The sequence below is a fragment of the Manacus vitellinus genome, unplaced genomic scaffold (genome assembly GCF_001715985.3).
Source record: "Manacus vitellinus isolate BGI_N305 unplaced genomic scaffold, ASM171598v3 scaffold_46_pilon, whole genome shotgun sequence".
Classification (NCBI taxonomy): Eukaryota; Metazoa; Chordata; class Aves; order Passeriformes; family Pipridae; genus Manacus; species Manacus vitellinus.
In genome coordinates, this window is record NW_021940578.1 from 4,735,994 (window position 1) to 4,759,504 (window position 23,511).

Genomic DNA, 23,511 nt, shown 5'->3' on the forward strand with positions numbered 1-23,511 from the left:
AAAACATGTGGAAGTTTGTGCAGTGAGGAGTCACCGGGCAGCTGAGAGAGGTTGGTGTTGGTGTGCAGTACAAAAACAACCAGGAAAGTGGTGTAGGATCCCTGGGAAGTTCACCTCGGGCAACTGTGCTGCCTTCAGGGAGGTGTAAAGGACACCTGGCTGTATTTTTGGGATGAAAAGATGTTAGAAGGCAACTGCCAGCATTGACAGCTTTGGTTTCCATCACTTGAGGTCACGCAGGAGATCATGAGATCCCTTGAAACACAGACCCCTCTTTGCAAAGACCTTTTTGGGATCTTTAGAGAGAGCACCGAGGGATAATGAGCTGTTGGAGGTTGGCTGCAAACTCATTTTTGAGCAGCACGGCTCTGTGCTTTCATTCTTTGCCTTGCTGGTTTTTTTTGTTTGCTTTCCAGATAATATTCCTGCTGCCTCGTGTAGCACTGTCAAGATCAAAGGTCATCCTTGCACTAGTAGGGTTTTACCACTTTAAATACGAAGTATTTATTGCTGTTTTCCCTAAGTGCAATAAAGGAAGTGAGATGTAATTGAATCCATTTCAGTTGTTAAGTGTTATGAAATGATGAGGAATATGCTGACCATTTGCTGCAGACAGTCTATAATACGAGACAGGGCTCAAGCCTGCATTTCACACATGAATAAGCACAGTTAATCTCCTGATTACAACAGCCCTGCCCGACCGGGAAGGGAGGCTTTGGGGGGAAGGAAATTCTGACGTCTGCTCTGTCATTAACTGAAATAAGCTGCTCCTCAGAGAAAATGAGACCCGGGCCTGAAATTCAAGGCAGTTTCCCTAGACAGGGTGGTGGGTTGAAAAACACAGGGGTTTCCAAAAGGCCAGTTTAAAGGGGTTGTTACAGCTTGTTCTAATGTGAAAGGGAAGAAGTTTTCAGACACTTGGTATTAGAGGAAGGGAAATATTACAAGTTTATTTACATACATATATATATATAACAACTTAATTATTTTTTTTACAGTAAAACAATATATTACATTAGGTTAAGTCCCTCCTTTTTTCCAAAAAGAGTCCAGGAGAAAAAGGAGAAGTTGTCTTTTTTTTTTTTTTTTTACTTTCGAGCTACAGTTCTTCTAAAGTAATTTCTTTTAGCACTGTTAAGTGTCTCTTATCTTGTCTTTATCCCCTGTTTTATCATCTGTCTCTGCTTGTACAGAAAGTGTTTTAAAACAGCGGATGAGAAAAAAATCTGTTTATTCTGATAACATTGTACCTTCTCCCCTCTGACCAAAAGAGGAGAATTTCTTTGTTTCTACTCTTGTGGAATTTTATGGAGCACTTAAGTGGTGCAGCTTTAGTCAGTCTTGCAGATAGTCTCTAAATCTCAGGATGCTGCTTTCTTTAGAGAGGAATTGCTTTAATTACAGCCCTGAATGTCTGGTCAGGGCTCATCCTGGGAGCCCACCCTGCACTTACTCTTCCATTTTGAGGAGCTCAGATCCACAGGCAGTTGTCTGGAGTTTAAATAAAACATTTAATGTGGCTGAAGACCAGAGGTTTTTGCCTTTGCTGCTCCCAAAAATAACCCCGATCTAGTTTTGGGTTGGGTGATTTAAATAACTGCAGTTGGAAGCTTTTCTGGAAGATGAAAGGTTTGCAGGGGGACAGCTGAGCCCCTGAGAAATGGAATATCCAGTGGAGAAAAGCACAGCTAAATCCACCCAGGGAGTGACAGTTTGGGGGATATTTGGAGCCACGTTGCAGAGATGGAGGTGCCAAAATAAAATTTAGAATTGGAAGCTGAAATGAGGTGTGGGCAGAGTTTTGGGTGTAGTTGCACTTGGAGTTGCCTGCGAGGCAGCAACGGGCTCGTTCTAATAAACACACACAAATGGAGGTTTTCAGTATTATACAAAACTCATTTCTGTCTTAAAATAAGTGACTTAGAGGCAAGTATAGGGATGTGTTCTATTGGTAAAATTGATAAACATCCTGTAAAACCAGGGCTGTTGTAAAAGGGACACAATTCTGTTTCATTGACCCTTATCTTGGTTGTTATTGTGTACCAGCAATTTCTCTTTATGCTTTGATTTCTTTGTTGGTTTTCCCCAGATCTGAATTTACAGCACTTGGCAATGTTTAGATTTTATGTATTTTAGTAAACATACTACAGATTTCTCTTTTTATTTGCCACAGACCTGCCTGTCAAGAGATCCATATGCATGCTTTCAACCCTTTTTACTTCTCAAAATCTGTTGTCTTTTTTTTCTGAAACCTCTGTCAACAAATGAGGGGTTTTTTTTGCAATACTTGATGATTCATCAGGTGAAAATGTGATTTATTTGTTGGGGTATGGGTGGTCCCATGGCTGATCTGTGGTGGGATGGTGGAATGGCTCCACTGCCTCTGGTTTAGGTTCTCTCCCCTAATCTCACTTTTTGTCTCTTTATCTGCATTTTGTTGGCTGAATGGTTATCCTGCCAATCCAGTTGTGCAGGTGTGGTGGCTGGGAGGAAAGCAGAGTGATTGTGCCTGATAAAACCCAGCACAAGGTGGGATTGGGGTGTCCTGTGCAGGGCCAGGAGTTGGACTTTAATGATCCTTCTGGGTCCCTTCCAGCTCAGGATATTCTGTGATCCCGTGATAGAAACTGTTCAAAATAATCTGCTGTATATAACAACGAGGGTTTTTTTCCTGTTTTAAATGTTGTTAAGCAACCTCATAATGCAGATGTTTCCTTGGCTCCAAATGACTCCAAGTTCCCCAGATAACAGTTCTTGTTACAGAAGCAGCTCCTGCAGGTCCCGTGGGCCTGTTCTCCCCTAACAGCCTTTAACAGGAGGGAGTTATCTTGCATTATATGGTCATTTTTTAAAGCTCTGCTTTTTAATGGTGCTATGGGATGACTACTTTGCATTACTCAGACCTATTTTGTGGTAATCATTGACATTAGCCCGGCTGACTTGAGAGAAGCAGCAGTAAATACACGGCTTCATATTTACTGCCTGTGGATTGTTGTTTGTTCCCGTGTGTGTTATGACTACAGAGGCCATTAAAGCACCTTTTTGAACGACAAGAGGAGTTCTAATAAAGAACTCCCACTTTAATAGGGTGGATCAATGCCCTGGGCCGGGCTGGGAGTTTTTGTGCTCTGCTCACAGCTCTGTACCTTGGTTGTTCTGTGCTTTTGGGGTCACCACTGAACCACTCGGCCCTGATGGAGGTGAGAAGGGGTTTGGGAGAGGCTCCTGCAGTGGTTTGGGTGTCACAGGGCTGGTGACCAGTGTGCAGACAGCCCCAGTGTCCTGCTGTTTGCTGCAGCCCTCACCACACACTGAGAGAACAGAAAGCATAACTCGTTTATCCGCTAAATTTTGGAGCCCAGAAACTTTCTAAGACTGTATTGATCTTATGTTGCTGCTTTTGAACTAGTGTGAGGAGAAACTGTGGCTTATTTGGAAGGATATTACTTTTCTGGCAGCCTGTGTGTAAAGCTGTGTGAGAGCAGCTGTTCTCAGAGAGCTGCTCTCGGGTCACTGTTGGGTCCATAAATCGCCCACCCGTTTTTGGAGGAGGCAGGAGCTGATCTGCTCCCTCCAGATATCAGTCCCAGTGTTCCCTGTGGCCAAAGCTGACTGTCTTAAGTGTTGTTCTTAGTCCTTCCTGAATTTAGGAGCTCTTGCAAGTAAAAAGTTGTTCTACTTGTGCTGTGCCAATTTAGAATAACACAAAGGGAAATGTTACTTTGCTGTCTTAGATCCTTCCCACTCCAATCCTTAAAAATCCTCACGATTGCCCCATAAACCTGGCAATTTCCTCCTGAAAAATTGACTCTGAAGCCATGCAAAACATCCAACATCCTGGTGACAAATGCAGAAATAGTTTTGCCTTGGGAAATCTGGCTTTGCTGCTTTCCCCCAAGTTCTGTGGCATCAACACGGTGTTGAAGAGAGGGATTTGGGATCTTATCTGAGCTGTCACCCTGCATAGCTCGTCTGTCAAACAGCCCCTCGACCTGGATTTGGGGATGATGCCGTGACATCCCAGGTCGGGGGGTCTCAGTGGGAGGGTGGAATGTGCAGTGGGAGGGCAGCACCAGAAACTGGGATTTCAGACCTGGCAGCTGCCAGCGTGGCTGGTGCGAGACCCGGCTCAGAAACGTGAGCTCTCCCCTCAGAAACGTGAGCTCTCCCCTCAGAAATGTGAGCTCTCCCCTCAGAAATGTGAGCTCTCCCCTCAGAAATGTGAGATCTCCCCTCAGAAATGTGAGCTCTCCCCCTTTGCTTTGCTCAGGTCCCGGTGGGTAAATAGCAGGGGAAGGAGAAGGTCGGTGTCTGTCATGGGGAACACCTGGAATTGTGTGCCTGGATCCCAGGGTCACCTCGGGGCTGGGAGGTGCTGGTGAAGTGGGTGCTTTGTGTCCACCCTGGAGCCATGGGGGGTGATTGGCACAGAGCAGTTCTGATGAACAAACACACTTTTAATTGCCTGTTCTTCGAGGGCTTCCAAGGGCTGTAAATGTGTAACTCGGTGACCATTCCTGCCCACAGAGTTCCAGCGGGTGTTTGTGTTACAAACTCCCAGGGAAGGAGATAAGGGAGACAACTGATAAGAGGCACATAAATCATTGCAGAGGCTCCTGAGAGCTTTTTAAGACTTTCAGCAAACTTGCCTCCAGAAGGGTCACACACTTGGCCTCTGAGCATTCAAGGACAGGCAGCAGGACCCTTCAACACCCACTGCCCCAGCAGGGTTGTTCCAGTCCTCACTGCCAGGAGGTGCCCGAGAACAGGGCAGGAAAATTAATGTTTGTGCTGAACGATGCATTGATATCCCAGGGAAGAAGCTGGTGTGTGGTTTGTACTCCTGGCGGGGAGAGCTCCGTGTTCTGGCTCTGTGTGTGGGAGTTGGGTGGAAAACACTGCAGGTAAATGCAGCAGGATCTGGAGTATGGAAGTTGGGGTGAGTACCTTCAGCAAAATCTCACTCCAAGCAGTGAAATACTGTTCTAGAGTAATGATAGAAAGCTCTTGCTGTATCTTTTCTTTCTTTTGCTTTCCCTTTTTCTTTTGCTTTCCTTTTTTCTTTTGCTTTCCTTTTTCCTTTTGCTTTCCTTTTTTCTTTTGCTTTCCTTTTTTCTTTTGCTTTCCTTTTTTCCTTTTGCTTTCCTTTTTTCCTTTTGCTTTCCTTTTTTCCTTTTGCTTTCCTTTTTTCCTTTTGCTTTCCTTTTTTCCTTTTGCTTTCCCTTTCCCCCTTTTGCTTTCCCTTTCCCCCTTTTGCTTTCCCTTTCCCCCTTTTGCTTTCCCTTTCCCCCTTTTGCTTTCCCTTTCCCCCTTTTGCTTTCCCTTTCCCCCTTTTGCTTTCCCTTTCCCCCTTTTGCTTTCCCTTTCCCCCTTTTGCTTTCCCTTTCCCCCTTTTCCTCCTCTGTGGCTTCCCAGTGCCTGTGCCCTCAGTTTGCAGCCTGTTTGTGTGTTGTGCTGAGCCAAGCTCTCCACTTTAAGATGATGGATGAACCGTGGGGTGGGGAGTACTCCCAGGAATATCCTGCATGAACTCTTAAAATACTTGATCCCTCTGAATATCTGCAACTCATATTTTCAGTGGCAAATGGATGATAAGGAAAGAATGTGGGAGAAAGCTGATAACAGATGTTCTTAGTCTTTGCTGAAACCTAAAGGTTAAAGGTGTGTGTGGCTCCCCTGCATTTAATGAGCTTTATGGTGGATGTGGGATCTTGGGAAGTGGGAGCTGTGTGGAAACTCCTCTCTTGGGTGCTTGGAGCAGGCTGGGAGGATCTGAACCCCAGTCTAGTGCTCCACTTGGATACCTGGAGTTTAACTCTTCATTCTGTCTGTGGCAGCTGAGATTTCTTCTCCCTTACACTGATTATCAGGGTTATTTTTCACAAATGACCTCGAAAGTTTTCTTGAAGCAGTTCTTCAAACCTTATGAGTTTATAGGGGGAACCTTTATGGGCTGTTTCCTTTTTTGTTTCTTTTGTAAAAGCTTAATCCCTTGCACTGAAACAGAGTTAAAATTCTCCCTTGACATCTAAATTAGAAAAAACTCCGTGGCAGGAACTCCAGCAGTGGCAGCACATACTTCCTTTAATCTGGCATTTGCTGGAAACAGTGCCTTTTTATCTGGCAATATGAGACTAAAAGCTTACAGAAGAATGGTCCTGTTGTGTTTATTAAGGCTGGTAACACATGACCAAACAAATCTTGTTAAAAGATTTATCTGTCTGGCTTAAATAAGAAAAAGGAGCTCTTCTCCATATTTTTAGTTCCCCTCTGATGCCTTCCTGTTACGGTCTCATAGCATTTCTGGTGGACTTGCTTTCACATTATCTTTAAAACCTGACTCTTTAATTCTAGTTAAGAGGTTTAAGTACTTAATGTGGGAAGAGGTGGTATATGTGCCTTTTGCTCTGATAAAGGTCTCCAGGTGCCCAGATGAAATCCCTGCAGGGCCCTGTGGGACAGGTCACTGCACTTTGGCCATCCCAGAGCTCCCAGATCCCACTGGAACTCACTGCTCGTGGGAGCAGCACTGCCCTGCTCTCTGGGCTGGGATGGGAGGATGGGAATTCGTGGCTGAACAAATGCTGAAACTTCTAATTTGAACTAGATTTAAAATGCTGGAGAACACCCCCCCCCCCCCAGCCAAGTGAATATGGGGCAATAAGTTGAAAATAGTGATTATGAACTTCTGCACTTCAGGTTTTTGAGTTAAAGGTTAAATTGTGCCTGCTTGATTTCTCCAAAGATACTTTGGCAAGACCATCTTTTAGGTTCCACTTGAAAATGCAGAGGCAGGTCTAGTAATATTCCTCATGACATCTCTTGTTCTCTGTCTTTGGGAGTGGAACTGAGGTTTAGTGAGAGTCCAGCCTGACACCCGGGTGCTTTTGGGCTTGACTAGAGAAGGACTAGTTGAAAGTGCAGGTGTATCCTGTGCCCTGAGGGGTGGCTGGGAGCTCTGTGTGCTATTTTTGGAGTGATGCTGCTCTGGAGTTGCCTGTCAGAGAGGTGAAGGCTGCAGAGAGGTGTCAGGAATGCAGGGACCCGGCAGGGCTTTGCTTTCCACTTCATTGGCACTGAAGTTTTCCTCCAGAACTGCTGTGGGCAGGGGAGGGATCCTTGGGACTTGTCTGCAGTTGGTTCCACCTTAACTGTTCTGAGAGGCTGCTGTGCAATGTTAAACACCTTTTCTGTACAAAAGGAGTGTTTGCAAGCACTCAGCAGAGCACTGCAGGGGCCAGTTCTGACCTGGTGAAGCACCTGCTTCCAGACTTCTCCCGAGACACTCAGTGCCAACTTTCCTCCATCCTGCCTGCCCCAGACTCAAACCCAAGGTTCCTGGTCCCAGTTTGCTCTGTTCCTTCATCACTGAGCCTTTTTTTAAACAGGAATCAGCACACTCGAATGTGTCGTGAGGTCATCGGTATCTGCATTTTTTTGCTACTAAGCAGAGAACAGAAAACTTCAGTGAGTGACTCTGCAAACGTGTTGTTGGCTCGTGTTTGATCTCTGAACAATTTCAGATAAAAAAGACCTTTCAAGTCTGGTGGCACACAGGGTGGAGGCAAAGGAAGCTCTCCCACAGTGGATGTAATAAACTTACTGGGAGAAGTGGACGTATCCTGAGGCTCTGGTTAAAAAATAATAACAACAACGAAGTCTCAGTGTGATTGCAGCAGAGTTAACATTTTTCCTCAGGTTTTTCAACTTGCATCGAGCAAATAATGGACAGGGGCTGTTCTCCCCCTCCTTTGCATGCCAGGCTCAGCTATTGTAAAGTGATTGTTCCCCTTTTAGCTCAAATGACTTCTTTCCCAGCTGAATTCCCTACGGAGGGAGCAGTAAACCGGTATCAAAGGCTGTTAATGCCCTTCAGCCCGTGGTGCTTAACCTGAATTTCTCTTCTGTAGTTTAATGACAGAAGCAGCTGCTTTGGTGGTGGTTTGGTACAGGGAGAACGAGGGGCTGCCAGTGAATAAAATTACAGGAAACTCAAACCCCAGAGCTTGCCAAAACCCGGATTTTCAGTGTATTTGCCTCTGCTGTCCTAATCCAGAGTTAAACATCTGTGTGATTGCTGTGTGCTGTATTACCCCAGTTTGCTTTAGAGAACAAAAAAAGAAGGCTTGGAGTGTTTTTGTGGGTTTTGTGCTGGTGTTTCCTCGGGTTCCACGTTCATTCAGAATTCCACAAGTGCTGAACCCACCACAACACCTGGGAGTGAGGAGTGATGCTGAGCCAGCAGATACTTTTTCACACTATTTCCATTTTGGTCCAGAGTGATTCAGCAACATGTAGAGTCTGTAACATCCTCCTGTTCCAGGGTGGTTGGTGGGCGAGGTGAGAACATGTGAAATAAAACCCCAACACTGAAGTTTAGATGATGTGTAAGAAACTTTCTGCTCTTCTGCTCAAAGGGATCCTTCCAGATACTGGGTGTGTCCTTTATCTATAGACAGCTCTTTGCTTTTGGTTTCTGGTGGTGGTAAATAAAGAGCAGGGATGCAGCAGGGGACAATGTTGTGTCTCACCATAAAAGCAAAATATATCTTGGAATCTTCAAAACACGTTTGGCTCGTTGCTTAAATAATAAAGTTTCTTAATCAAATACTTCTTTGTGGTAATAATGGCTTAATCTTAATTAGGTGGCTGCTGATTAAACAGTTTTTCTTTGCTCCTCTGGCAGCCCTGTATTGCTGTTAAACAGTTGAGTTTGTGTAACATTATCTTTTCTCTGTCGTGTTTTTTCTTGGTCCTGTTGCAGCTGAATTTAAGGTTATGGGATTGCTTTATTCTTAGACAGAAGTAGTCGTTGCTTCACGGTGATGTGGGTTGAATGCTGCAAAACTTTTGAAATGGAGCATTTGGAGTAAAATAGTCTTGGAAATGGGATGTACTTATGTGAGAAAGTTGAACAGTGCTCGTGCTGAGATTGCATCCCAAGGTAGGGACTGATAAGATGAAGAGGCTGCCTCTGCTGTTCATAAATACATTGGCTGTGGAAATGACTTGTTCTGGAATCTCCTGAAATGGGAGCTGGGAGGAGAGTGGCCATTTGGCTGTGTTTTTTTAGCTGGAAATTTCACAGCTGAACAGACTGACTGTGCTCTACACTAATTATTGCCCAGCCCTCCAGTAAACAAAATCATTCTGAACGTGGTTTTTAATTATTCAACGTTCCTCCTCTGTGCAAAAAAAAAAACAACCCAAAACACAAAAACCCAGGAAAAAAATCCCCATTAATAATTGGACTTGTAATAAAAACACTGAAGTACTTTGTTTGGATTTAATCTGAGAGCAACAGCAAGGACTTAAAACCTGCAGCTGTGGGGGGGGTTTAAATCCTGCAGGGTTGGTCCTTGCTCCTGGGGAGAACTGGAATCCATCAGTTGAGGATGTTTGGAGGCTTCTCCTGTGCTCCATGGCAGGGGCTGTGGAGGGGTTTTCTCTCTCCTGGCCAATTGGTTTTACCTCTGCCCATAAAAAGGGTCGATGGAGACAGAAGAGCAGGGCAAGGGGGGGAAGTTGCACTTGGGGGGTGACTCCTGGGAAGTGATTTACCCCCCAGGCACGGGGAGCTCACTGGGTTTGATGTGGTGTTGGCTCTTGAACAGACTCCACTGGTGTAAAATGGTTCACTTGGAATTTGCTTTCCAAATAAAACTTGGCCAGGAGCAGCCTGCAGTGAGAGCCTGGCTGCTTTTTCCAGGGTTATTTGCACAACTCTGCTTCCTTTAGAGTTGTGGGTTATGAAGAGGAGCTCAGAATGCCTCAGATGCAGATAAAATTAATATGGATGTATTATCTATCAGTTATTAATTAACTTCAGTTTATTTTTCCTTCAGACAGGGACTTTAAAATCATTTTTCCTTTATGTTCAGAGCTGTGTGGGGTGGTTGGCACCTTCTTAAGTTTGGGGCTTCAAGGAAAAGCCCTGTAGCTGTCCAGGTTCAAACCTGCTCTTTCTGTTCATGTGCCACCCATCCCCAATAATTCAATACTGTGGTGACTGATGGATGATTGGTTTTTTTTAATTGGAAATTATTTAGAGGCTAAAGAGACACATTTTGCACTTGCCAGAGAAAGGTGCTTGTGCTGAGATCAGCTGTGCCACAAGAGGGGTGTGATCCTTTCACCAGAGTGATCTTTATATCAACAGTGAGAGTTAAAAAAAACCCCAAGTTTGCTGCTGGGGAATTCCCTAACCTCTGGAAATTTAAGACATTTCTTATTGAATCCCTGCAGAGCTTTGCTCTCACTATTACCTGCAGCTTCTCTGGCAGTTGACAGGTTCATTGTGCTCTTCTCCACTGGAGTTTCATTGGATTCCCCCGGTGTGTTATCAGAGTGATGGCAGCTGCTATAACAGGGAAAGAAAACAGAATCATTTCCTACCTGAGCTGTTCATTCAGGAAATGCCTGAGAGATTCAAGGCACAGCCTGAATTGCATCAGCAAAAGCAATTTGTCTCTCTCTCTTGCTGTTTCCATTGCTGGAGGTGGGAGTCGACAGGGAATGTTGTGGTCTGAGGTTCCTGTCAGGCTGAAGGAATGTCAAGTGCAGGGGATCACTGACTGCTCAGCTGACTTCTTAAAGATGAAAATAGTCCTTTTCCTTCTCTAATGTGGTTTCAAAAGCTTAACACATGAACAATGAATGTTCTCAGGGCCCCAGCCTTTGAGGCTGCAGCTTTCCACACAGTGGGTGAAGTTCTCATTGCACCAAGTAGCAGCTTCCTGAAAAGTCAGGAGTTAGATGTGAGTAAATTGGTGAATCAGGGGAAAAAAGATAATTTACCTTTGTGTGTTGGATGCCTCCTTTTTGAAACACTCTCCTTTCAGGAAAGATCCTATTTTTATCTATGGAAAGGCAGGTTTTGTTAGTGCATTTGTAACTCCTGCGGTTTGGTTTGGTTTCAATTAATTAATTCCTGTAATCTGTGGATTACAGGTTGGCTCTATTTTTGGAAAAGCAGGATAGGGGCAGGACTTCCTAACAGATTGCCCTGGAAGTGGCAGATGGCATCCTTTACTCTGTCCCAGCTTTGTAGGGCATCCGTTGTGAGTGGTGTGGGGATGTGAAACAATCCAGCCATTTGCTGAACTCCTTCATTTGCTTCCAGTTGGGAGCCAGAGGAAAGGAAAGGAACTCCTCCTTTCTTGCACTTGTCCCTTCCTAAATCTTTTATGGAATTGCTTTTTTTCCTTCCTGTTAGCTGCAGGTATAAAGTGATGTGTGTTCTCAGTGAGCACTTCTGAATCCCAGAAGTTATTGCCTGTCTGTAGCAAACAGAAGAATTTTTTTTTTTAAGGAGTTGTGAGGATCTTTCTGAGGAGGGAAGTGGCTTCAAACATTTTACAGACACTGAAGTTGTTATTTCTGTGAAGCCTTCAAAGAGCTGCTTTGTATTTTACAATTCTGACCGAGTTGCTTTGGGATGGTGGGGGTTTGAATTTTTATTTTTGCAGAAATGGTGAGAATTTCGAATATTAACATGGGCTTTTCCCTTCTTTCTTTCCCCTCACCCCTTCAAGAACCTTTTTAAAACGCTGGGGTTGTTGGAGTGGTCGAATTTTTCCTGGATTTGAGTGAGAAATTCAGAAGACTGAAGCCCAGGCTCACTGTCTACCTTTCACGGAGGCCCAGCCGTGAGAGGACAGAAGAAGGCACGTGGCGAATCATGACAGCCGACAAGGAGAAAGACAAAGACAAAGAGAAGGACAGGGACAGAGACCGGGATAAGGAGCGGGACAAGAGGGACAAGGCGAGGGAGAGCGAGAACTCCCGGCCCCGGCGCAGCTGCACCTTGGAAGGGGGGGCCAAGAATTACGCGGAGAGCGACCACAGCGAGGATGAGGACAACGACAACAACAGTGCCACCACCGAGGAGTCCACCAAGAAGAGCAAAAAGAAACCCCCCAAGAAGAAATCCCGCTACGAGAGGACCGACAACGGGGAGATCACGTCCTTCATCACCGAGGATGATGTGGTGTACAGGCCTGGAGGTAAGGAATCCCTTCCCTGCCTTGTTTCCCTTTGGAAGTCCTTGTGCTCTGCAGCTGCCAGCCCTGTGTGCTCCCTGCTAATTGAAATTATCCTTGTCCTGGGGGCAGGAGGCAGCCTTTCCAAGGACACAAAGGGAGGCTGGGCATGCAAAAGCTTTTCAGTGTGTCTTGTGATGTCTGAGTTAGCTCCCCTTCAGGAAAGAGCCACCCTTTTTGCTTTCTGCTGCCTTAATTTATCTGTGTGTCCCATGGAATCTCTGTCCCTGGGAGATTTGAAACTAAATTGGGTAATGCACTAAAGGCTTTGCTCCCACTTTGGGAACAAACTGATCTGAGCTGGAGGTTTTGACTGGGATGGAGAATGATCTTCAAAATCTTCAAACCTTTCTGGAGAGTTTGTCTGTGGATCTGTGATTGTTTTCTAAAGCTCCTCTGTGAAATATAAATCAGGTGACTTCAGATCTCATCCCTGTTATGCCACTGATTTCACCCCCCTCATTAACAGCTCAGCCTGTGCACAGCAGCTTTAGCAGTGTCAGCACCAGCAAGTGTCTGGGATGTTTTGGGCACAGAACCAGGAGCTTGGGGTGTGCTCTGCATGTCTTGGATGTGCCTCTGAACATCAAGTTTTTAGGGTCTCATGTAAGGTTTCAAGGTCTAACCTGTGGCTGCTGCCAGTTAACATTTTCCTCAACCTGTACTTGAAAATGAGATGATTCAGCCCTGCGTGTTCCCCACATTTTGAGTACAAACTTCTCTGTTCACCTGCACAGCATCTCAGAAGTGTTGACTGCAGTTGTTTGTTCCCCCACAAGCAATAAATAACTGTGTTTGGCTTTAGTGTGGGCTGAAGGGCCCTGGTGCTTTTACATCCCTTTGCTGTGAAATGCTCAGTGTACCACAGTGAGCAAAACAGAGATGGATCCAAACTGAAAACCTGGGAAACTCAGGAGGTCAAATCTCATTTTTCTGTGAGGTGCTGTGTAATAGCTCAGCTACAGAAATGTCACTGTGTGAGTACTGATGCCTGAAAGAAAACTCAGGGAGAAAAAACTCCCAAGACAACTTAGTTTTGAGGGCGAGATAAGGAAAGGATTTAATTTGTGCCTAGGCATAGGGTTACAAGATGCTTCTGTTACAGATGTTATAATATTCTCTGTCCAATCCCAGGTTTTTCCACCCCCTGGCTTTTGCCCTGGTCCACCCCCAGTCCCACCCCTGGGGAATTGGGGCTGGGGTCTTTGAGACCCTTTTCTTCATCATCTTCATCTTCTTTGGGGTACAGGGGGCACATGGTTACCCAGGTCTTGACTGTACTCTTGCAGTTCAGGCCAGGATTAGATGTCCTCAAACAGAAGAGGCCTATCTTGAAGAGAGACTAAACATTTCTAATGGAATTCAGGGGGATTGATGTGGGGAATTGGGGTAAAAGGGTTGTAGTTACTGGGCAAAGGGTAAGGGAATAATAAATGCTGCTGCTTCTAAAATCTGCTTCTGCTGTGTAACTACTTATGAAACTTAGAAAAATTAGAAAAGTCAAAAAACTAGATGGACCTTAAGGCATCAGTGCAGATGGGAATGTTTGCAGTGCTGCCCCCAGTTTTGGTGGCTGTGGGTGCTCCAAGGGGTGTGGGTCAGCCCAGCCACTGCTCCTGGCGGGAGGTGCTGAATTCCACACTCCTCCTTCCCCCTGCAAGTCCAAGAGTGTGTTTTTCACTGAGCTCTCCCAGCATTAGCCAGAGCAGCTTATCTCTTGAAATGCTTCAGCTCCAATTTGGACTCCTTTCATCCATCACTCCAAACCATTCTGAGGAGCTGTTTGTCCCTGCTCAGGGCTCGAGGCTGGGGAATATTTGTCGCCCGAGCAGTGGCAATAGGGAGCTGCAGAAGCTCTGGCTCTGGTGACAATCTTATTTTCGGTGTCAGAGGATGAAAAATAATTCAGAATCTGTGGAGAACAGCTGTTGTGTGGGCCCAGGAGTACAATGTGAGACACTGGCTTTATTGCAGAAAGAGCTGGGGCTTGAAATGAAGACGGGAAACCAGTTTGTGATCTCAATTTTGCCCTGTTGTAGTGGGATGGAGGGGTGGTTGGAGCTGGTGTGGAGGAGGTTATTCAGTGAAAGAACAGGGAAAACCACAGTCTGTGTGATAATGGGGTATTTGTAACTGTTCTGTCATTTAAGAATCTGCTTATTACATGATTAGTAATAATTAGCATAAGAGAGGTGCCCCAGCACTGAAACTTTTCTGCTCAGTTTGCTCTTTGTGCTTTTGTAAAACTTTGTCTTGAAAAGTGCTGAGGGTGGTGAGAACAAACATTAGCTCAGTTCTGGAGGGACATGAGCTTAACTGGAATCTTAACTGAATATACTGATTTTTAAATTCGATTTCAAAGGTAATTTCTCAACAGGATGAGATCTTGAATACACATTCCTGTGCTTAATTTATCCAAAAACCAGTTTTAGCATGTGTTACAGAAGGAGCTCTTACAGCTTGTTACACACAGGAAGATGTATTTGTAGCTAAGGGTGCAAATTACATAAATTTTAAGAGAGATTAGAGAGTTTAAATTAATGAGACACAGCAAGGATTAGAAAGATGAAAATTAAAGGTGTGTGCAATAGGGATAGCTGTCTTCAGCTTACATCTCCTAGGCTTTAAGGAAAGGAAATCCTTTCCAGTCATTTGATTCTGTCCCTTAAATACTCTTATCTGATATGGATGAAAGTTAAAGGTCTGCATTTTCCTCCTGTGAAGTCCTTGCTTAAAATCTCATTCTGTGTTTACCCTGTTGCTGTACAGTACTTAATCCAGCACTTAATGCAGCTTTTTTTCCATGCTGAGCTCAGCAGCTGTATTGGAGCAATAGAAAACAAACTGTAAATAAATACATAATCAAGATAATTGGAATTTTTCCAAGTGAAAGGTGGCACTACATTGTTACTGTATAAATACTGCTCTTATTAATTTGCATGGATATAATGAATTCATGCACAGCTTTAAACAAGGTATTAAAAAGAACTGAGTAGGGCTTAGACAACACTATGCAATTAATCTTCTCTACTTTGCTGGGAATCACACAGGCCTCTCCTAAAAGCTTGTTGGCCCAGTTCCCCATCTGTCCCCTCAGCTTCCACAACCTCCCTCCCATTTCCTTCCCAATCTAATCTGGGGGGTTTTCCTGATTTTTATCCCCCCCCACACGCAGTTGTAACCTTGCTTTTGTTGGAACATGAATTTTGGTTGCACGGGGGCTGTTCAGATTTGCTTTAGGCTTCCTTAGCACGAGGTAATATATTTGCATCTTTCCCCTCCCTCTTCATGAGGGCAACAACAAGCTTAAAATCTCCCAAGAACCTGACATATGGAGGTATTTTTCTCCTGTGTCTTCAGCCTGTCATTGGACATGGAGATTTCCTTTTCAGTAGCCCAATAAATTATGAACTAAATGGATTAAGATGCCAGCAAAAGTACATAGTAGAAATATCTGCCTCAGAATAGTAGCTGGTTCTGTGAATAATGATTGTCTTGTTCTCTGAGCTCTTGAATACCTTTCTTACTTGGAGGAACCTCTGTGTGTCCCTGTCCCCTTTCACCCTCAGCCTGTTGAACACCTCAGGAAGGGATATTCTCATATTAAAGTCACAGAATTGGGTATTGTCACTGAGCTGTAGTGTCATTGTGGTGGCACCTTGAGTGCAGGACTGGAAAAACTTTGTTGGATGGGAGTCTGAACTGATTTGGAGCTTCAGGAAAAAACCAGGTGACTTCATGTCCCCTGGAGCTGAGGCCAATGTTGTTTGCTTCACCTACGTAGAAACATTTAAAAGGATCTGCAGGAATTAAAAGGATTTATGAGGATCTGTTTCTCCAGTGACATCAGTAGCTACATAAACAGCACCTGAGCAAGAGGAATCAGTGGGAGGTAACACAAGGTGAGATGGTCCCACCCACCACTCTGCTGCTCCAGCAAACTGCTTTGGAACAGCTTTTGAGAGCCTCGTTGTCCTGGAGCTTTAGGATCCCTGTGAAGCTGGAAGAAGAGGTGCAGGGGGTTAGATATGGGAAGTGCAGTTTGATACAGTGCAGGGAAAGAGGCAGAGTGAGTTTTTTCATCAGACAGAATCACAGGATGGTTTGGATTGGAAGGGACCTCAAGGATCATCCCATTCCAGCTCCCTGCCATGGGCAGAGACACCTCCCACTCCTTCTGTGTGTCCTGGAACATGTGGCCTTGTATCTGAAAAAAAGGAGTGAGTTCCTTTGTCATTTAGAGATGTTTTAGGCTGTTTGGGACAGCTGTTGGACCAGCAGAGCAATATTATTTACTATATCTGTATTATATATAATATTTCTACCTAGAGAAACACTAAAGCATTAACCACTCAGTGAATTAGCCCCAAACTAAGAAGGATGATTGTTAAATAAAAACAGCACTTTTTAAGAGCCTTGAGTTATTTTAAAACATAGGCCATGTGAATATATATATAATCTTGACTTATTCTTTTATTTGGAACTGTCTGACTGGATTGCATTTGCATACAAAATTTGAAAATGCAAACTGGAATAGATGAAACAAGTATTTTAATTATGGCTTCTTAAAGTTTACAGAGTATAAAGAACAAGCAGTTTGATACAGTGCAGGGAAAGAGGCAGAATGAGCTTTTTTATCAGATGGAATCACAGGATGGTTTGGGTTGGAAGGGACCTTAAAGATCATCCCATTCCAGCTCCCTGCCATGGGCAGAGACACCTCCCACTCCTGTGTGTCCTGGAACATGTGGCCTTGTATCTGAAAAATAGGAACGAGCTCCTTTGCCATTTAGAATCATGGAATCAGCTGGGTTGGAAGGGACCTCCGAGATCATCCAGTCCAACCCCTGATCCAACCCCGCTGTGGTTCCCAGCCCATGGCACTGATGCCACATCCAGTCTCAGCTTAAAAACCTCCAGGGATGGAGAATCCCCCACTTCCCTGGGCAGCCCATTCCAATGGCTGAGCACCCTCTCTGCAAAGAAATTCTTCCATTCTTTTAGGCTGTTTGGGACAGCTGTTGGACCTTTGGGTTTAGTTGCCTTTTTATTTCTGAGGTGTACGAAGTTGTTGTCGCTGGGATGAAAGTGAGATATTGCTACTGGAAAATATAACTTGAGCTGAGCACTGACTTCTCTGGGTTTAGAGGTCGATGTCCCTTCAGAGTTCTGTTGGATTCCTGCCCCTGAGTGTGGCTCAGGAGGCATCACAACCCCCTGAGCTGTTCCCTGGGCAGGAAGGGAGAAGGTCAGGGCTGGCTCTGCAGGTCAGACACTGCTGTGAAATCCTGCTTTTCTCTGGGATATGTTCTGTTTTAGAGTGGCCATTTTTCCAAGGGAGCACTTCCTCAGCTGTGGAAGAGTCTGCAGGGATGGGAGACCTGCAGGAGTTGGGTTCTTGCTCTGTCACAGTGAGCAAACAGCCAAAGGTGGGGTCAGGCTGTGTGTGAACCTGCAGGGCTGGAATCATTGTCCTGGGGAGTCCCAGCCTCAGTGGAACCACAGTTATATTTGCCTAAGATCCAGTCAGGCTGAGATTCCTTCTGGCTGCCTTAAAATCCCCTGTCAGGTTGCTTATCAAGCAATATAAATTTTAATCTTTAGTTTTTGCTGGTGTAATTAATTGTAAACGTTCCCTTTATTAAAACTCCGTCCATGTTTTGTATTGTTGTAACTGAGGAAATTGCTGGAATGGTTGTTTTAATCCATGAACTTTATAAAAATACAAAACCAAGAACCAAACCGAAGTTCTTCCTCCCTCTGTTTATTTGTTGATAATTGGTATGTTGGGATCTGGGCTGAATGAAACAAAAACTCGTGTCTGACAGTGCTTGGCTTGTATTTGACATTGGCCCACGTGTTTGTCGTTCTTCTGGATGCTTCTATTAATTCTGACAGCTTTATCAGCTGCAAAAGGGGGCCATGCCAGAATAGAATATAAAAATATATCTAAGGTGAACATGATTTTTTTTCTATAAGCCTTGAAATTCTGGCAAGTGTATTTTAGGCCGCTGAAGTCGGAAGGAGGAAAGTTAATTGTTTGCTGGGAAGTTGAAATTCGAATTTGGTGCTTGGGCAGAAGGAAGAAATGCAAGGAGATGATATTTTTTTTCAGCTGTACATTTGAATTTGAGGAGGTCTTTGGCCAGCCCTTTGTTTTTTGTCCTGTTGTGTGGGTCAGGTTTGTCACAGAGATGTGTGTTTTCCACGTGTGGTCTCCTGTTCCCTCAGAAGCTCCACAGTTGGACTGAGTGTGTTCCAAAGTGCTGCAGAGCCTGTATTTTCCTTTTCCTTTGAAAATCTGTTACCATTGTGACAGGAGATCATTGCAATAGTTCAGTGCCAGACTTTCAGCTCCTCTGAAGAGGAGTCACCTCAGGAGCTGAGCTGCTTCATGTGGTTAAAAAAGCTCCCTTATTTTTCACACTTCCACCACTGTTTTCAACCCTTCTGCATCTGTGAATAGTGGTGAGGAAAACTAACAATTTTTTTTTTTTTTAAGAAAACATTAAGACTTTTTTTGTTTCAGTGGAAACAAACGTGTTCTTTACTCGTTTTCTTCCTCGGGTAATTAAAAGAAGGGGAAAAAAAAATTAAAGTAGAGGCCTGGATTAGTAGGTGAGTCCTAAATCATGTCAGGAGGGTTAAGAAAATGGGTGAAAACATCCCAGAAAGGTTTTTGATTGAAGTCTGTGTGTAGGAAGAGCCTGTTTGTCTGCAGCTGAAACTCGGACTGGTTCTGTCCTGTGCTGTGGGATATCACAGTGCTTGTCATTAATTTTGATTCTCAGTGTTGGAGAGTTGGAGAAATGTGGTTTTTAAAGGGAGTAAGTGAATAATATTAAGCACAGAAAGTAATTAAGGCAGCATGGCAGAGCACACCAGCTCCTTAATGCATAAAACTGCCTTTCTGTGTGTGCTGGGGGTCCAAACAGAGAACATAAACCAGGCTGGATGAAAAAACAAGATGCATTTACTGAGTTCACATTTACTCTTGGACAGCTGCTGGTGCCTGGCAGATGCAGCCTTAAGTGCAGATCAAGGTTGATCTGGCAAATGGATTCCTCTGGCTTTGTTTGGCCTTTGTGTAGAAATCCTGGAGAGCAGCACTGAGGAGGTGGCTCTGCCCAGGGCTGACCCAACAGCAAGTTTTTATGCTATTATATATCAATATAATACATTAATTATAATATTAAATAAATATATATTAAATATAATAATATATTTATATGTTATATAAATTTTTATATATATTTTATGTATGTATATATAAATATTGTGCTTTAAAACGAAGGGGAAAAGGTGACATACCATGTGTTAAAGTAAATAACACTTCTGCTGTAAGATCAGCTTTACAGCTGCTGCCTTGATTTGTTCTGTGTGAAAGGCTTCTCAGAGCTCCTTCCAGGGAAAAGAGTTTGCTTTTGGGAAAATACAGGTTGATTTTGAGGAATAAAGGTAATTTTTTGGTGCTGCCAGCTGTTTGCAGGAAAGTTAATTGTTTGCTGGGAAGTTGAAATTTGACTTTGGTGCTTGGGCAGAAGGAAGAAATGCGAGGAAATGATATTTTTTTCAGGTGTACATTTGAATTTGAGGAGATCCTTGGCCAGACCCTTGTTTTTTGTCTGTGTTGGGTGGGTAATGGGGGGTTCTCATGAGCTCACTCGACAGCAGTGCCAGTATTTGCATCTCCACAGGCTGCACTGTTTGAAATGCAGCACTCTGGGAAAATCATCCTCACTCAAGTGACACATTTAATTTCCCTGCTCTGAACACATGTTTCTGTTCAGGGCTGCACCAACAGCTTAGAAAATGGATTGCTCTGTGTCTAATCAGGAGGATGGAGTGATGGGGTCAGGGGTGGGAAATAGGAATGGCTGGGAGTTTGTTTTTGTTTTTTTTTTTCCAAATAAAGCATTGGAGAGTTGGAGAAGTGTGGTTTTTAAAGGGAGTAAGTGAATAATATTAAGCACAGGAAATAATTAAGGCTGTGTGGCAGAGCACACCAGCTCCTTAATGCATAAAACTGCCTTTCTGTGTGTGCTGGGGGTACAAACAGAGAACATAAACCAGGCTGGATGAAAACACAAGAGATCAGGTTTTGATGAGTGTGTTACACTTGAATTATCAAAAAGGTGGCCAAGGGAGAGAAGTTCAGCAATCATTTGGTGTCTGTGGTGGGTTTGGCAATGGAAGAGTTTTCCAAGCCCTCGTGGTGAGCCTGTTTTCCCTGCTAGAGTGTGGAGTTCCAGTCCTGCATGGACTGTACAAGAGCTCCTTCAAACCACATAAAAATGAGTTTTTACATCAAGTGCAGCTTCGTGGGCCAACTGTTGACTCTTTATTTCCTCCAGTGACTCACTGCCAAAACTTGGGAAGCACAAGTGAATGGGAAGTGCATGAGGAGAAAACTTCTCTATCTCCCCATTCCCAGTCCTTTGATCTCTCCACATTTTTGTGTGTTGGCCAGTTGCATTCCCTACTCAAAGGCATCGTGGAAAACCACTTGATCCCATGAAATATGTGACAGTTTTCCCCATTTTTAAAGGCTTATTATGATCCCTGTGTTTGAGGTCTGGGAGGAATTACCCGGAGCCGTCCCAGTGAGTTGGGAATTGCACATCGGGGGATTTTTTTTAAAATAGAAAAGGAAGTTAAGGCTGTGTAAATAAAGTGAGACGTTTGTGGTGCTGCTCATCTTTTGTGTCTCCCAGGTTTAGAAAGGAGTGTCTGTGCAGAGCTGTGGAAGTGCAGCCAGAGGAGGTTTGGGAGCCAGGTGGCTCCGTGGGTGTTTGTGAGATCCAAATGTGGCACCTCCAGCAGAACTTTGCTGCCTTAAAAGACCAGAAAAGACTGTCTGAAATGGCATGTGTGCAGTAAAGCTTATCTGTTGCTAAAGGAGGAGCTCTTAGACTAATTGGTTATTTAATTAATATTTTTTAGCAGCCTGGATTCTTTATTCCCACCCATCCTCCCTTTTCCCTGTGTTTAATTGAAAAAGAAAAACAATTCCAAGGCAGGAGGATCCCCTTGCAGGGGCTCAGCACCCTTTGCTTTCAGTGTGGCATTTTATTTTTTGGGTAACAACTTTCTGTAAGGACATTTTGCTTTGTCTCAGGGTTGTTAATGAAGTATGTCTGAATGCATCTTCCAAGGAGAACTGTGCAGTGTTGTGGACATGCTTGAAAAGTGCAGGAAAATAATTGGTGTGGGAAATGCTGGAGCTGGGGGCCTGAGCTGCAGAACAGTTGCTTTTATGAAATTGGGAGCTGCAGAGTACAATTAGCTGTCATTAATTTTGTTGAATAGAAATATGTTCCATTTATTGTACAATCAGGAGCCAGGCTTGAATGAGTTTAAATAGATGAAATCTAAATTATACTGACAGTCCATTAAACAGCAGCAAAACCCCTTAAAGAAAATGGATTCACTATGATACCAGTTTATAATAAAATCATTTGCCAAATAAGAACTATAGCCCAGGCACTGGGAATACTCCTGTGAGCTTCAAATGAACACAGTAAATTGGTTGAACCATTTATTGCAGAGCAGGGCTGGGGCTCGGCGTTCCCTGACAAGGAGCCAGCAGAGCTGCTGGAAATCTGCTCGGCAGGAGGTGACACTGAAAGATCAGGCTGGCAATTTGTTTGTTGTCAGCCATATGGGGGAGGAGAGAGGAGGCTGCACAGCTCCCTACCTGGCAGTGGGAATGTTGGCCTGGCTCACACCAGGTGCTGGGCCTTCCCAGTGCCCTCCTCCCCACGTTCCTCTCTGGCACTGAACCATCTTACCATTTTTTTCCAATTTTTTTCCAATTTTTTTCCAATTTTTTTCCAATTTTTTTCCAATTTTTTTCCAATTTTTTTCCAATTTTTTTCCAATTTTTTCCCAATTTTTTCCCAATTTTTTCCCAATTTTTTCCCAATTTTTTCCCAATTTTTTCCCAATTTTTTCCCAATTTTTTCCCAATTTTTTTCCATTTTTTTTCCAATTTTTTCCCAATTTTTCCCAATTTTTCCCAATTTTCCCCAATTTCCCCAATTTTTTCCAATTTTTTTTCCATTTTTTTTCCTGATTTTTCCAATGTTTTTTCCAATGTTTTTTCCAATGTTTTTTCCAATGTTTTTTCCAATGTTTTTTCCAATGTTTTTTCCAATGTTTTTTCCAATGTTTTTTCCAATGTTTTTTCCTATTTTTTTCCTATTTTTTTCCTATTTTTTTCCTATTTTTTCCATTTTTCCCCATTTTCCTCCATTTTTCCCCATTTTTTTCTTTTTTTTATTTTTTCCCCTTTTTAAAATTTTTTTCCATTTTTCATTTTTTTCCATTTTACCCATTTTTTTCCATTTTTCCCTTTTTAAAGTTTTTTCCATTTTTTCCTTTTTTTCTTTTTTCCTTTTTTCCCATTTTTTCCATTTTTTCCATTTTTTCTTTTTTTTTCCATTTTTTCCCCATTTTTCCCATTTCCCCCCCACAACACTTCAACTACTCAGAAAATGGAGGTGGTTGGGTTTGGTTTTCTTTTTCCCCCCCAAAAAGATCTTTACGTCCACGTATCGAAGCTCTAATTTTAAAAGCAGCTTTTAGTGTGGGAATATTAATGTAACCCTTCAGAACTAGGGCACATCTGGTGAATATCACGAGCCCAAAGGCATAATGACTCTGTGCCATGTGGCAGGGAAACGCTCCATCTCCAGTGGGACGTTTTACACGGAATGGGAAAGGCAGCAAATGCACTCCCGGCTGGAGACAGGCAGTGAACCCAAGAGCTGTGCAGGGAACTTGGTTCTTTACTCTGTTTTGCCATTGGAGTGGCAAAGGTTATGGAAAAGCCCTTTTATTTTTATTTTTTGTCGATTATTTTTCTTTTCTTTGCCGGTTTGTTCAGCAGGGAGCTCTGTGGTTTGCTCTGCATGTCTTGGATGTGCCTCTGAACATCAAGTTTTTAGGGTCTCATGTCAGGTTTCAAGGTCTAACCTGTGGCTGCTGCCAGTTAACATTTTCCTCAACCTGTACTTGAAAATGAGATTATTCAGCCCTGCGTGTTCCCCACATTTTGAGTACAAACCTCAGGTGTTTGGAGTTGTCCAAGGTGGCCCTGGGATGAGATCTCACTGTGTGGATTTGTAGCACACACATTTCCCATGGGGTTACTTGCTCTCACCTCCTGGTGAACACAGGATGATGTGAGGACAACCATCCTCCAGCAGAATAAATCAAATTATACTTGGCTGAAGTTGTCAGGGGGGGGACAAAAAAAAGGGTGAGACACCCCATTGCAGCATGCTGAGGGTGAGGATGGGGCTGGGGTGCAGTTTTCAGTGGCATAAATCTTATTGCATTATAAAAATGCTGTCCTTGGGTCCACTTGGAAGCTGGTTGGGTTTCTGGTAAAGGGCAGGAATTGCTCTTTATGGCGAGTTTTGGGTGGTTGATGTGAACCCATCCATCAGTGTTCTCCTTTTTTGGG

General features: G+C 43.8%; 1 protein-coding gene across 1 annotated transcript in view; it reads left to right on the plus strand.

The window, feature by feature from the left end:
• RERE (arginine-glutamic acid dipeptide repeats) overlaps positions 1 to 23,511 on the plus strand; it is a 166,793-nt gene that overhangs the window by 15,699 nt on the left and 127,583 nt on the right. Inside the window, exon 2 of the mRNA XM_029962400.1 lies at positions 11,535 to 12,005. Coding sequence (XP_029818260.1) covers positions 11,681 to 12,005 — 325 coding nt within the window. The 5' untranslated portion in view covers positions 11,535 to 11,680. The remainder of the gene's footprint in view (positions 1 to 11,534; positions 12,006 to 23,511) is intronic.